Here is a 15436-nt window from a genome sequence, read left to right as displayed (position 1 = left end):
TAACCACTGAGAAACAATACGCCCGGGGGGGGGGGCATTCCAGGCCAAAAGAATGTGACACACAAGCGGCTTTGAGCTAAGTTTCTCTTTTGAAACCAACCCCTGGAAAACAGTATCAAAATCTGCAACGAGATAGGGCTTCTTGCCTATCTGCTACTTTCTCTCTCTCTCCACCCTGCAGATCTGATTGTGGGAGCCTTTGGAATGGACACAGCCCTGGTTTACAGGTAGGCACTGAGCATAGGGGTTGTGGATGGGGATGCAGACAAATGCATCTCCCCACCCCTCGATTTGGGAGAGGAGAGTTTGAAAGGTTCAGAAAGACAGGTGAAATTGTAAACACATCACAGTTATTTCTCTCTCTCTCTCTCTCTCTCTCTCTCTCTCTCTCTCTCTCTCTCTCTCTCTCTCCCTCCCTCCCTCCCTCCCTCCCTCTCTTGCCTACCTTCACAGGGGCCGCCCCATTGTTCATGCAAGCGCCACTCTCAGCATCTTCCCCACCATGTTTAACCCTGAGGAGCGAGCTTGCACCTTAGAGGGCACCGGAACCCCCGTTGCTTGGTGAGTGATGTTGGAAGGAAACCACAGTGGAATGTACAGCCCTGATGGTCCCCAAGTGACGGTGGCAACTGTAGCTCTGTTGGCCTTATTCTGAGCTACAATTCCCAGTCTTCTGGTGCAAGCCATAGGGAAGGACCATAGCTCAGTGGTAGAGCACATGCTCTGCACACCAAAGGTCCCATGTTCAACCCCCAGTATCTCCTGGTAGGACTGGGAAAGAGCCCTGTGCGAAACTCTGAAATAGGCTTCTGCTGGTCAGAGTAGACCACACTGCGAGGGGGTGTGGCCTGATTTGGTGTCAGGTAGCTTCCTATGTTCCTGTGGCAGGTAAGCCATTTCAAAAGCAGTGTCTTTCCACACAGAGTAAAGGAGTATCATGGGCGAAAGCTCCCCACCTCTCACCAGGATGCTTTCTGGTTTTACCCTATGGGAGAAAGAGTCCCATGGAGGCAAGCCCTAAGAGAGCTGTGACTGTTAGACCCATCTGAGATCAGTGCTGGGGCTTATCTCTCAGTAAGGGAGTCTTACTGAGTCTTAATAGTGTAAAAGGAGGCCTTTTACTATTAAATCTGCACTAGCATGTGCATCCTGGTGTCTGCTTTTTTTTTTTAATGGTGTGCTACTGTAGGAGTGTTTAAAAACCCAACAGTTTGTAAAATCCCAGAAACGCTTAAAATGTGGGGGGGGGGGCTGTTCTTTTCAAAAAACAATGTCCATGGATCTACATATTAGTGGGCAGCACTGCTGGGAGCTGGAAGGAAGCCCCCCTGTGGGTGCTTGTAGCAGCCGTCATAACCAAAGAGCTGCTACTGTTACCTAGAGGCTTCTGACCACATGGAACCTCATTCGCAGGCTCCTGCATAAACAAACCCCTAGGAGCCCTTACCTCCGTGCTGGCACTAACTCATTCAATGGCTCCAGGCAAAGCGGAACCAGGAAGCAGAGATTCTTGTGACATTTTATGGCAGAGGTGAAATGAGCTGTCACAATGGAGGTCGGTTTCATGTGGTCTCCATGTGACAAAAATAACATGTGCCTTCCAGATTTGCTCCAGCTAAGAAGGGGCTGTATTGATCCTCTAGCCATGAAAGGGGCCGGGGGGGGGGGGTATTTATGAACTGAGTTTTTCAGTTGCTCAGCAACTGGAGAGAAGTGGGGGTTGCCCTGGCCACCTGCCCAACTTGACTATGAATGGGTGATTGTAATAGGCTGGTGACCCAGCTGGGACCACATGGCTGGGAGGAGAGGCTGAGTCATCCAGACAGGAATGCACACCCCAACCATCACCACCCCGCAATCACATGTTAGAGCTGCTCTCCCCCCACTCCAACTGTTGCATCAAGAGAATCTGCCCCCTTTCCACACCTAGAACAGTTGCCCTCAGGCCAGGTACATTTTGTTGCCCTCTTCTCTGCATTTCAGTTTGTGCAGCCTTGGAACACCTGTGTCCCTGGGGACAAGGCCCTTTGCTGCCCCATCCTGTTTCCTTCCTGACAGAACCTGGCACATCATTCCTATCTCCATAGCCATCCCTTTTTTAAATATGTGGCATTCCTGTGTGCCACTGGATTTCCTCTTATCTCCCTCCCCCCCAAAGTTGTGTTTCAACTCCAGCTGCATCAGAAGGCACCCTATCCAGAGCACCAGCCTCCTTTCCTGGCAGTGATAACCTTTTTTTATAGCACCATAGTGCTTTACAGTGATTAACCACCCAAGCAATCCTTTGAGGTAGGCCCTTAACAAGGAATAACCAAGGTTTCAGGACTACAACTCCCACCAGCCCATTGGCCATTCCAGCTGGGGCTGATGGGATTCGGAAGGCACCATGTTGGCTACTCTTGCCCTTAAATAATGTCCTTCTACTGTAGTGGAGATGTGGGTGAGCCCCTGACTGAGCAAGGATCTGAACCCAGGGCATTCACATTCAAATTTGACCCTCTACCCCCTGGACTGCACTGCCTTTCACTGGTTTCTTACAGTGGCTCATTGCTCCCCCTGCTTTCTCCCATGTCAACAGCATCAACCTGAGCTTTTGTCTGAATGCATCTGGGAAACATGTGCCTGACTCCATTGGTGAGTAATATGGGGAAGGGGTGGCATCTATGACACTGACAAGCACTTTCATCAAGAAGTTGTCTCAGAGTCTAGCACAGCTGGTCCGCAGGTATCTGGCTGACCACCGGGAGAACTGCATGCTGGGCTATGAGCCTTCAGCATCAAGGAGGCCTTGGAGTTTAGGCCAAGATCAGCTGGAGGTCAAGCCAAGTTTTCAGATTCTGGGACCCAGAAGCTGGAACAGAAGGCATGGCGAAAGCAGAAGGCTACATAGCAAGGATGGGGAACCTTGGCCCTGCAGATGTTGCTGGACTCCACCTCCCATCACCCCCAGGCAGAATGGCCAATGCTCGGGAATGATGGGAGATGGAGTCCAGCAACATCGAGAGAGGCACTGGACTGGAGCCAGCAGGGAGCAAACAAGGTGCCTTGTGGCTCAGGCATGACCATGAGGAGCAAGGCCCAGAGCGGGGCTGGCTAACTGTTTCTGGCCCAAGGGGGGCATTCACTCTTTGGTCAGCCCTCTAGGGCCACATCCCAGTGGTGGGTGTGGCCAACAATCCACCCCCCCACCTCTCTCTCTCTCTCTCACACACACACACACACATACACATTTGTGCAGGTCACTCTCTCTCTCCTCATCCCATGATCAATCTGGGGACCAGGAATGGGGCAATTTGCATCCCCATCAGGGCACTCTGCCCACCACAGCATTAAGTCTACTTTTAAAAAACAACCCACAAATGCCCTGTTGCTGCTGTCGCTGAGGCTAAAATCAGTGGAATTTGGTGAGGATGGGAGAAAAAATTGCTTGATGGGGCAGATCAGGCTCCCAAGCTGGGCTTTAGCTATGTGCCCCTAGAGCAGGCATCCCCAAACTTCGGCCCTCCAGATGTTTTGGATTACAATTCCCATCGTCCCTGACCACTGGTCCTGTTAGCTAGGGACCATGGGAGTTGTAGGCCAAAACATCTGGAGGGCCGCAGTTTGGGGATGCCTGCCCTAGAAGGTGGCTAGTTCCCGTGCCTTCCTCTAGTTATCTGAATTGGATTTGATTATGATTAAGGCGATTGTTGTTGTTTAGTCGTTTAGTCGTGTCCGACTCTTCGTGACCCCATGGACCATAGCACACCAGGCACTCCTGTCTTCCACTGCCTCCCGCAGTTTGGTCAAACTCATGTTGGTAGCTTCGAGAACACTGTCCAACCATCTTGTCCTCTGTCGTCCCCTTCTCCTAGTGCCCTCCATCTTTCCCAACATCAGGGTCTTTTCCAAGGATTCTTCTCTTCTCATGATGTGGCCAAAGTATTGGAGCCTCACCTTCACGATCTGTCCTTCCAGTGAGCACTCAGGGCTGATTTCCTTAAGAATGGATAGGTTTGATCTTCTTGCAGTCCATGGGACTCTCAAGAGTCTCCTCCAGCACCATAATTCAAAAGCATCAATTCTTCGGCGATCAGCCTTCTTGATGGTCCAGCTCTCACTTCCATACATCACTACTGGGAAAACCATAGCTTTAACTATACGGACCTTTGTAGGCAAGGTGATGTCTCTGCTTTTTAAGATGCTGTCTAGGTTTGTCATTGCTTTTCTCCCAAGAAGCAGGCGTCTTTTAATTTCGTGACTGCTGTCACCATCTGCAGTGATCAAGGAGCCCAAGAAAGTAAAATCTCTCACTGCCTCCATTTCTTCCCCTTGTATTTGCCAGGAGGTGATGGGACCAGTGGCCATGATCTTGGTTTTTTTGATGTTGAGCTTCAGACCATATTTTGCGCTCTCCTCTTTCACCCTCATTAAAAGGTTCTTTAATTCCTCCTCACTTTCTGCCATCAAGGTTGTGTCATCTGCATACCTGAGGTTATTGATATTTCTTCCGGCAATCTTAATTCCGGCTTGGGATTCATCTAGTCCAGCCTTTCGCATGATGAATTCTGCATATAAGTTAAATAAGCAGGGAGACAATATACAACCTTGTCGTACTCCTTTCCCAATTTTGAACCAATCACTTGTTCCATATCCAGTTCTAACTGTAGCTTCTTGTCCCACATAGAGATTTCTCAGGAGACAGATGAGGTGATCAGGCACTCCCATTTCTTTAAGAACTTGCCATAGTTTGCTGTGATCGACACAGTCAAAGGCTTTTGCATAGTCAATGAAGCAGAAGTAGACATTTTTCTGGAACTCTGATGCTAAAATCAGTGGAATTTGGTGAGGATGGGAGAAAAAATTGCTTGATGGGGCAGATCAGGCTCCCAAGCTGGGCTTTAGCTATGTGCCCCTAGAGCAGGCACCCCCAAACTTCGGCCCTCCAGATGTTTTGGACTACAATTCCCATCGTCCCTGACCACTGGTCCTGTTAGCTAGGGATCATGGGAGTTGTAGGCCAAAACATGTGGAGGGCCGCAGTTTGGGGATGCCTGCCCTAGAGGGTGGCTAGTTCCCGTGCCTTCCTCTAGTTATCTGAATAGGATTTGATTATGATTAAGGCAATACTATGGCTAATGAGAACCTTTGTAGTTAATTTTTATGGGAAACAGCCGATTATTGGATTTTTAAATTATCATTTTAATAGCTGCAGTGGTGGGTTCATCAAGATGAAGATGCTATGTTTTATTGCTTCAAGCCACCTCAGGCACAGTTATATATTTTTTATATTTTTAATAAGGCAGAATGAAAATCAGATGAAGTATGCTAAAGAGCTTAATGAGTGTGAAAAGGAGAGGTGCATTTCTAATAGATTTTTAAAATCTCACTTTCTGGCTCCCTATAAAGGTTTAGTGTCCACGGAGTTTTACATTTTCTGTGGGAAGTGGAGATGTCTTTCTCGCTCCTTGTGTCAGATTGATCTTTTGCCAGCTTGAGGTGTTCAGTATTCCTAGAAAGATTAATATTTTAATTGAAATAATTTCCAATATAAAAAGTCATACAAAGGGGGAAAAAGGAGAAGTGAAGGGGGGGAAACAAAGGTGCATATAAGAAAGAAAAATATACAAAAATGTAATATATTCCCATGCATTCTTATATAAATTGATATAATGTTATTATCCTAATACCTTTATAGATGTTAATAGCCTGCTATGTTCTGTATAAACTCATTCCAGATTTTGTTCTATTTATCCAAACAAGTGTCATATTGTCGCTCCACTGTTTACAGGGTGCCATATCTTTAGTCTTCCAATTCATCAGTATCAGTCTCTTGGCTACCATTAGGGTGCATAGAATCCATTATTGTTGCCATATCATTAATTTCCATACAATAGATATATAATTCAAAAGAATATTCTCCGCTGAAAGATTTTACTTTTATGCACAGCACTTTCTCCCAAAACCTGGTGCGTATAGAACAATGTTCAAACATATGTTTCATGGAGGTATTGTCCTTGCCACATTTCTAACACAGACCTATCTTAGCTAGTCCTTTTTTATATAACCGTAAAGGAGTCCAATAGATTCTAAATATTATTTTCTGTTGTATAAGTCTTAATTTAAGTTCCATTGATACCTTAGGTATTGAGGCTAAAGCACTTTCCTGCTGTCTGGGTCGTATTGAAAATTTCAATTCTTCTATTTCAATGATTTCTTAAAGTCTGCATACGTGTTTCCCCTTTTTTAAGACACCGTCTTATTACTTTTTTTTCTCAAAAAACCACAGGGTGGCTTATTTTTGGTGGGATGTCTTACTCGTATTTTTATTATGAGTCTGAGGGAAGGGAGGTGTGCGTCCCTGGCCCAGCCCTCTCTCCCCAGCCCTGGGATGTTCGCAAAGGGCTGCTCTCTCTCTCCTCCAAGGTGGGGACTCACTTAATAGCAATCTGCTACACTGGAGCTTCTTAAATCTAAACCAGTATAATGGAATCTATCTGTGTGATACAGTCCTAGCAGTAGCCTATAGTAAAGCAAATAAGGATCTCTACTAGCCAGCTGCCCAAGACTTAAGTTCCAACAATGTAACACTTTGTAGTGCTAAAATAAAAAAATCCTTCAGTAGCACCTTAAAGACCAACTAAGTTTTATTTTGGTATGAGTCTTTAAGGTGCTACTGAAGGAATTTTTTTATTTTACTTCGACCCAGACCAACACGGCTACCTACCTGTAACCAGAACTTTGTAGTGCTATCACTGATAGCAAAGAAGCTACCTGCTGAGAACAAAGAAGCCAGCTAAACAGCAATTAAGATTGCTGACTTGGTAAATGGTAGCAATTAAGAAGCAATTGAGCTAGCAAGGTAAAATTTTGTGGGTAAAGGAAGCTAGGACCGGCAGTTTAACTTTTGTGCTCACAAACAGCAAGAAGGAAAAAGTCCTTAATTTTTTTAAAAAAGTCCCCAAGGCAAGGACTGCGATCCAGACTACTTACAAATCCTTAAAGGGGCAGCTCCACAGACAAGCAAGCATAAGGTAGAAAGGAAGGCTGCAAGGAGACAACAATCAGACACAGGAGACTGCCGTCAAGAGGAAATCAACAGGCAACTCATGGGTGGACGCATAGAATGGAAGGGAAAGGTGGAGGGAAGCGAGAGGTGGGTTCTGTGTGTGTGTGAGAGAGAGAGACAGAGAGACAGAGAGACACAGACGCGCACACGGAGATCTCTCCCTTAAAGGGAAAACAGCCTTTGCATTCAATCGCTCCTCTCCCGTCAAGAGGAAATCAACAGGCAACTCATGGGTGGACGCATAGAATGGAAGGGAAAGGTGGAGGGAAGCGAGAGGTGGGTTCTGTGTGTGTGAGAGAGAGAGAGACAGAGAGACAGAGGACACAGACGCGCACACGGAGATCTCTCCCTTAAAGGGAAAACAGCCTTTGCATTCAATCGCCCCTCTCCCGTCAAGAGGAAATCAACAGGCAACTCAGGGGTGGGCGCATAGAATGGAAGGGAAAGGTGGGGGGAAGCGAGAGGTGGGTGCTCTCTCTCTCTCTCTGTGTGTGTGTGTGAGAGAGAGAGAGAGAGAGAGAGAGAGAGAGAGAGAGACGCAGGGGGCGGGGGGAGAGAGAGAGACAGACGCGCTCACGGAGGTCACGAGGCTTCGGCAGCCAGCAGCTACGGCTCTTCAGTGCATTTTTACAAGCTTTTAAAGGAAATACGTGTCTGTGGAGCGACAGCAAAATGGAGATATTTTTAAGGGGGGGTTGGCTGGCGGGAGGGGGGTTATTGCTACTGGGTGAAGGGTCTATCAGTATGTCTTATTTTCGGGGTATGGCTTGTATCGCGCAATTGCTTAGAAATCCTGCTATGGCTTATATAATGACTACGTCTTAAAAAAGGGGAAACACGGTATTGAACTTAATGTTAATAAATATCTATAAAAAGTAATTGCTGACTTTTCAGTTTTGAGGGAATTTTCCAATATCTCGGGTATCTCGGAAGCTGAGAGGGCTGCCAGCCATAGATGCAAAGTGTCCCGTATTCCCCGGGAAACCCCCGTTTTCCCAGCCATTCCCAGCTGGAAAAACGGATTTTTTTTTGTTTTTTCACGGTTTACTTACCGGCCAGGGGAGGCTCCTTCTGTGCATGTCTGGAGTCTCTAGACATGCGCAGAAGCAATTTCTGGCGTGGTGGCCATTTTGGAACTGGGTGGAGCATGCTCAGAAGCGACTTTCGATGCTGCTCTGCCCAGTTCCAAAATGGCCGCAGCGCGACTTCTGCCGTGGTGGCCATTTTGGAACTGGGCAGAGCATGCTCAGAAGCGACTTCCGGTCCTGCTCTACCCAGTTCCAAAATGGTGGCAGCGCTACTTCCGGTCTGTCGATCCCTTATTTTTCCGGCAGGAACTTGGCAGGTATGCTGCCAGCCCAAACACACTTGTTAGCAGATGTTGTAATTGAATATATTGTGCCTGCAAAAGTTTCAGGGTTGCTTTGTTTCCAGTTGGTGGGTTCCCTTTAACTTTCTGCTGAAATTCCATAATGCTTCATACTACAAATGTTCCAGTGGATGGTTGGGGAGGTTGCCCCTTTTACTTTGTCCTACAGTGCAAGAGTGTTCCCTCCCAGATGCCAAAAATGCTGTAACTCTGAGGAAGCATCGCAGAACAATTAATAAAGCAGAATGATGTTTGTGTGGTCTGGTATAAATCCACCCCTAGTGTACTATTATTGCGATAGCAATGAAATGTTGCAGAATATGCCTGCAAACAACCAAATCATCAGTCTGACTGCCATTTTGCTATGAAACCAAGAGTTATATCTTGTGGGTGATCAGTACTTCTTCTGGGACTGATGTGGGAGCCCCTCTTGGGCTGAGCTCTGGGGCATGGTGCTATCGCATCTCAGTTGACCCCATCTTCTTCTCTCCTACATGCGTAGGGTTCAATGTGGAGCTGCACCTCGACCACCTCAAACAGAAAGGGGCAGTCAAGAGAGCACTCTTCCTGCGTTCCCGCCAGCCCCACCTAGTCGAGACCCTCCAAATCCGCAACGGTGCCAACTCTGAGTGCCGCGAGATGAAGATTTACCTCAGGGTGAGTCTCAGTCTGTGCCCACAAGCTCTGCCCTCTTCTCTTGGGTGCGGCTGTTCTTCAGCGTATTTCTGCGCTTCATTGCAAGGAGAGTTGCAGTTTTGTGCAGGGGTGGCTGCACCCACAACTCCACTGCAGCCCTCGCAGTTTGGCTGAAGAGTCAGAGGAGTATCCATCACCCCATGGCACGCAGCAAGCATTTCTCTGCAGCATGGGATCCATGACCATGGTGCCTTATCCCCCCCCCCTCTTTCTCCAGAACGAGACTGAATTCCGCGACAAGCTCTCCCCCATCCACCTGTCCCTCAACTTCTCGCTGGATCCAGAGGCCCCGCAGGACGCACATGGTCTGCAGCCCATCCTCAACTACCTCACGCACAACCACATTGAACAGAAGGTACGCTTGGGTTGGAGGGTTGCTCACCAGTCGCTCCCAGCATTCCATGAACACAAGTGTGGTGCTATGGGATACAGAAAGGGTAGACTGCAGTGCAGCGACACTCAGCCTTTCGGGAAGGACAATAACCCAATAGCATGTAAGGTCTACAAGACAGGGAAGCCCAGTGCCCTTTGTCTAGAATATGTCACTATTCATTTCAGGAAGAACTGCAGGCCGTCCAGCAGTTAATGGTCACTTTCAAAACACGACAGCTCAGAAGTAGTGGCTCAGTCTTGGGCACAACAAAAAGCCAGAATTCCGGGACTCGGCAAGAAAATGCTGCCAGCATCTTTTCCCTGCCTGCACAGGAGGAGATGGGAAGCATGCAAGCCCAAGACTCACTGCAGCTCATGTAGTTCTATGACATGGTTTAACCAAATACAGTCATACCTCGGGTTATGAACGCTGCGGGCTGCGTGTTTTCGGGTTGCGGACCACGCCGAACCCGGAAGTACTGGAACGGGTTACTACCGGGTTTGGGTGCTCGCGCATGCGCAGAAACACAAAATGACATCACACACGTGCGCAGAATCGCATCATGCACGTGCTCAGACATGGTGCTTCAGGCTACAAATGCTGCGGGTTGCGAATGTGCCTCCCGCATGGATCACGTTCGCAACCGGAGGGATGACTGTACAACTTTTGTAGTTTTGTAGCTTATGTTATGTCAGCATAGTAATAGATTAACGTGAACCTTTTAGTGTCAGCAAACAGGCAAAGAGGTGTTTTTGTCTTTTTTTGCCCACCAGGTCCAGATCCAGCTGGATTGTGGTGAAGACAATGTCTGCGTCCCTGACCTTCAGCTTGACGTTTTTGGGTAAGGCCCTCTCTTGCCTCACTCTGTGGCATCACAAACATGGAAGAAGCCAGGCAGTTTGGGGGCTGTTTGCATTCTGTTGCTTTATCCTCCACCCAGAATATTCAGGCAGATCCCCACTCCCCCTTGCATCCTCGTTACACATGTTGAACCCTTTGCTTTTATGGATTCAGGAAGGGATTGCAGCTGTTGGCACCCTCTGCAGAAGTCCTGATCTCCCTCCTTTCTTCCAGGGGTCTGCTCTCTTGCTCATCAGATATCCCCTCTTACCAGCACATCTGCATCCGGCGTGCCCACATGGGAACGCCAGAACATACAATACAATTCATGCACACCTTTGGCATTGGGGGGTTGGGGAGCAGTGATTTCCCTCGGAAGGATTCACCTTAAGCAGTTTGGTTCCCTCTGCTGTTGTAAAATGGAAGTGCAATTGGACGGGATAAAAAGATGGCCCAAACTACTCTTATTACCCTCAGCAACGACTTCTGCTTCTCTGCTGTTAGCTGATCTCTCTTGTGCCTTTCCCATCTCATAGAACATGGACATAGATTATATCACTTCTTGTGTTGTGTCATCAGCATCTTGCACACTGCTTGTCTATAAATAAATGTTTTAAAAAGTAAGCTAATAATAGAGTAATGTAAAAGAATAAGAATTGCAAAAGGTGTTGTACAAAACAGAAGCAAGCTATGAATTAAGGGGAGGGCATGTGTTCATCCAGCACCAACAACCCCTTCCTATCTGAATCTGTCTGCAATCAATGGGGTGGGCTGTAGCTGGTTTGAATCTGTCTGCAATCTGAATCTGAATCTGTCTGCAATCAATGGGGTGGGCTGTAGCAGGTATCCCTTTTAATGCAGAGAGATCCATGTCTGGCATGCACACTGAACATTTTCATTTATAATTGTGTATCATGCGAGCTGCCCAGAGGGGTGGGGACATAGCTGGATAGCTCAGTCAGTAGAGCAGGCAACTCTTAATCTCAGGGTTGTGGGTTCAATCCCCATGTTGGGCGGAAGATTCCTGCATTGCAGGGGGTTGGGCTAGATGGCCCTCGTGGTCCCTTCCAACTCTGCAGTTCTATGAATCTACCTGAGGCACTTCTGGGACTCTCCAGTCCTCTTTGTTCCACATGTCAGTCCAAAATGAAGGCTGGAGGAGAAACGGAATACAGTTTTTGCCATTTTTTTTTAAAGTTCAAAGTGATATAAGCTTCATGTGTGAAAACAACCGGAGTTGCATGGTCTGAAATGGCTGCTCTCTATGTTGTGCCTCCTAAAAATGGGCATCCCTGGAACTTTGCTGATATGTGTGTGCTCTCATTCTCCTCCTTTGCTGGGTCTGTTGCAGGGACCACACCGTTGTCTACCTGGGAGACAAGAATGCGCTGAACCTCACTTTCCACGCCCAGAACCGCGGTGAGGGTGGTGCTTATGAGGCTGAGCTCCATGTTACCATCCCACCAGAAGCAGACTACATGGGGGTTCTGCGGAATCATGGGGTACGTGCCTCCGCTGGGGGGACCTCATCCTCCCGCAGGCAAATTGCCTTGCAACCCCTCCTGGCCAGGGGTGTGTGAACTTAATGAAGAGGCTGTCCTTTCCCAAAGCTTGGAATTGAGATACACCTCCATCCCCACAAGAACAATTCTGAATTTTTTGGGAAAGCAGATACAGGTGAAACTTGAAAAATTAGAATATCGTTGAAAAGTTCATTTATTTCAGTAATGCAACTTAAAAGGTGAAACCAGTATAGGAGATAGACTTATGGCATGCAAAACAAGATATGTCAAGCCTTCCTTTGTTGTAATTGTGGTGATTATGGCGTTCAGCTGAAGAAAACCCCAAATTCACAATCTCAGAAAATTAGAATAGTGTTTAGCTACTCAATCCATAACACCTGCAAAAGGTTCCTGAGCCTTTAAATCAGGCATCCCCAAACTGTGGCCCTCCAGATGTTTTGGCCTACAACTCCCATGATCCCTAGCTAACAGGACCATTGGTCAGCGATGATGGGTATTGTCGTCTAAAACATCTGGAGGGTCGAAGTTTGGGGATGCCTGCTTTAAATGATCTCTCAGTCTGCTTCAGTAGGAATCACAATCATGGGAAAGGCTGCTGACCTAACAGTTGTGTAGAAAGCCATCATTGAGACCCTCCATAAGGGGGGAAAGCCTCAAGAGGTAACTGCAAAAGAAGTTGGATGTTCCCCAAGCACATTAATGGAAAGCTATGTGGAAGGGGAAAGTGTGGAGGAAAAAGGTGCACAAGCAGCAGGGATGACCGCAGCCTGCAGAGGATTGTCAGGAAAACACCATTCAAACGTGTTGGGGACTTTCACAAGGAGTGGACTGAGGCTGGAGTTAGTGCATCAAGAGCCACCACACACAGATGGATCCTGGAGATGGGCTTCAAATGTTGTATTCTCTCCTGAGTCAAGCCGCTCCTGAACAAGAAACAACTCGGAAGACCCCTCCTCTTCAGAGAGGGGGGAATTTGCGGGCGGGACCCGCTCTACGCAGCAAGCAGGGGGCGGGGTCCGCCCCCTGCTCCACCTTTACCTGCCGCGCTCAGGGCTGGCCAATAGGGCCAGCTGGGGGGCGGGGCTAAGAGGTCTTTAAAATAGCGCGGCAGGCTCCAGATCGCTCCTTTTCGCCCCTGCCACCACATCGGATCTCCCACCCACCCACCCTTTAGGTCGTCCCTTAGTCAGGTTCATTTTGACCTTGCTATGGACTTCGGTTGGTCGCCTTTGGGTCGCCTTTGGTGGCCCAAAGGGTCCGGGTAGGAGTTTTTTTCTCCAATTGGCTAATTGGCACCGGCCTCTTGGTTTTTTTGCCTACCTCGTAGAAATTCGTCACAACTTCTTCTTCGGTATTTGGCGGTAGGCATTGGAATATGGAGTTGTCTGGTGTGTTCGAGGACTGGTTGTGGCCATCATCCAACCCTCCTCGTATAGGGGTATCCCCTTAAGGGATCCGGCGGTCGTAGATCCCGTCCTACGCCCTGCTGGTGGCTAGGGCCATGGCACGACCCCGGTGGCACCAGGGGGAGCTTTGTATGTATTTGCATCAACAGGCTCCTCCCTTGGGGTGTTAACCTGATATGACCCCCCGCCGAGCGGGGTGGAGTCACGCTTGATAGGGAGTCCAATGCCTAAGCCAATACCTCTCACTTGCTTTAACCAATAAAGTTGTGGCCTTATTCTACCCATTAACCTTAATACCACGTGTCACTGTGTCTTTATTTCTTGCGGGGGGCGGGTCCTCGAACCGCAAGCGCCTTACCTGGGCTAAAGAAACAAAGAACTGGTCTGTTGCTCAGTGGTCCCAAGTCCTCTTTTCTGATGAGAGCAACTTTTGCATCTCATTTGGAAACCAAGGACCCAGAGTCTGGAGGAAGAATGGAGAGGCACACAATGCCAGATGCTTGAAGTCCAGTGTGAAGTTCCCACAGTCTGTGTTGAATTGGGGAGCCATATCATCTGCTGGTGTTGGTCCACTGTGCTTCATTAAGTCCAGGGTCAACGCAGCCGTCTACCAGGAGATTTTGGAGCACTTCATGTTTCCTTCCACAGACGAGCTTTATGGGGATGCTGACTTCATTTTCCAGCAGGACTTGGCACCTGCCCACACTGCCCAAAGTACCAAAACCTGGTTCAGTGCCCATGGGATTACTGCGTTTGATTCGCCAGCACACTTGCCTGACCTGAACCATATAGAGAATCTATGGGGCATTGCCAAGAGAAAGATGAGAGACATGAGACTGAGCAATGCAGAAGAGCCGAAGCATCCTGGTCTTCCATAACACCTCAGCAGTGCCACAGGCTGATAGCATCGATGCCATGCCGCATTGAGGCAGTAATTGCTGCAAAAGGGGCCCAAACCAAGTACTGAATACATATGCATGCTTCTACTTTTCAGAGGTCCAATATTGTTCTATTTGCAATCCTTGTTTTATTGATTTCATTTAATATTCTAATTTTCTGAGATTGTGAATTTGGGGTTTTCTTCATCTGTATGCCATAATCACCACGATTACAACAAAGAAAGGCTTGACATATCTCGCTTTGCATGTCATGAGTCTATCTCCTATATTGGTTTCACCTTTTAAGTTTGCATTACTGAAATAAATGAACTTTTCGGTGATATTCTAATTTTTTGAGTTTCAGCTTTATAGGATGGTGGGTTCCTGAGTATGATCAGTTTTAAGAGGGGAAGAAGAAGAAGAAGAAGAAGAAGAAGAAGAAGAAGAAGAAGAAGAAGAAGAAGAAGAAGAAGAAGAAGAAGAAGAAGAAGAAGAAGAAGAAGAAGAAGAAGAAGAATCTATACCCTTTGTGGGTTTTTGAAATAACATAGGAAGTGCTTTTGCAAAAAGGTCTAGTCCTCATGGGATAGAATGTCTGTGGATATATCTATGATAGAAATTGATAATAGGTTTTGCAGCTGCAACTATCATAGCGCCCTCTTGAGGGATCCATAGAATGCAGTTATGGTGAGGCTGCAATGCTTGATTGCTTAGATTGGTATATTAAAATGTTCTCAAATCTCTTTTTTTTAAAAAAGGTCCCTGATTTCCTCAGAGAGCAGACTTTCTGAGTCAACCTGTGGGTGGGGCTGGGGAGATGACTCCACCCACCATCCCAGTCTCTGCCAACCGGATGTCTTCCAGATGTTTTAGAGTACAGTTTTCAGTAGTCCCAGCTAGTGTGGGCAGAGGTATACCTAGGGTCCCTTGCGCCCTTGGCAAGGAGGTGCATCAACGCTGTGCTCCCGGGGGGGGGGGGGGGAACACTTTACTGAAATGGCCACATGAGAAATTGCTACATTTGATGCGACCCAAATACTTTAAGCACCTGTAGGCAACCCCTAGGTAGGCCTCTGAGCTCAGGCAGAGGCAGGTCCACCCTCCCCTTCTCACAGTTGCTTCCTTCTGTCTTCTAGAACCTTTCCAGCCTGAGCTGCTACTATGAGACGGTGAATGACACCAACATGGTTTTCTGTGACCTCGGCAATCCAATGAAGGCAGGCACCAGTGTGAGTGTCCGCACTCCATGGCAAGGGGGTCTTGTTGGGGGCAGGTGGCTAGAGGACTTTTTGAGCCCGGTGCC

The 15436-nt window shown here is 47.8% G+C and overlaps 1 protein-coding gene across 2 annotated transcripts in view; it reads left to right on the top strand.

The window, feature by feature from the left end:
- The window catches only part of ITGA5 (integrin subunit alpha 5), a 92670-nt gene that overhangs the window by 57778 nt on the left and 19456 nt on the right, over positions 1-15436 (top strand). For both annotated transcript variants that reach the window (XM_035101852.2, XM_035101846.2), the window contains exons 14-21: positions 182-227; positions 454-561; positions 2579-2634; positions 8920-9074; positions 9331-9468; positions 10260-10327; positions 11678-11828; positions 15270-15362. In XM_035101852.2, the coding sequence (XP_034957743.2) occupies positions 182-227; positions 454-561; positions 2579-2634; positions 8920-9074; positions 9331-9468; positions 10260-10327; positions 11678-11828; positions 15270-15362 (815 nt within the window). The remainder of the gene's footprint in view (positions 1-181; positions 228-453; positions 562-2578; positions 2635-8919; positions 9075-9330; positions 9469-10259; positions 10328-11677; positions 11829-15269; positions 15363-15436) is intronic.

Source organism: Zootoca vivipara, chromosome 2, assembly GCF_963506605.1.
Source record: "Zootoca vivipara chromosome 2, rZooViv1.1, whole genome shotgun sequence".
NCBI classification, from domain to species: Eukaryota; Metazoa; Chordata; class Lepidosauria; order Squamata; family Lacertidae; genus Zootoca; species Zootoca vivipara.
The sequence above is the reverse complement of the archived record's forward strand: the minus strand, read 5'-3'. Positions and strand labels throughout refer to the sequence as shown.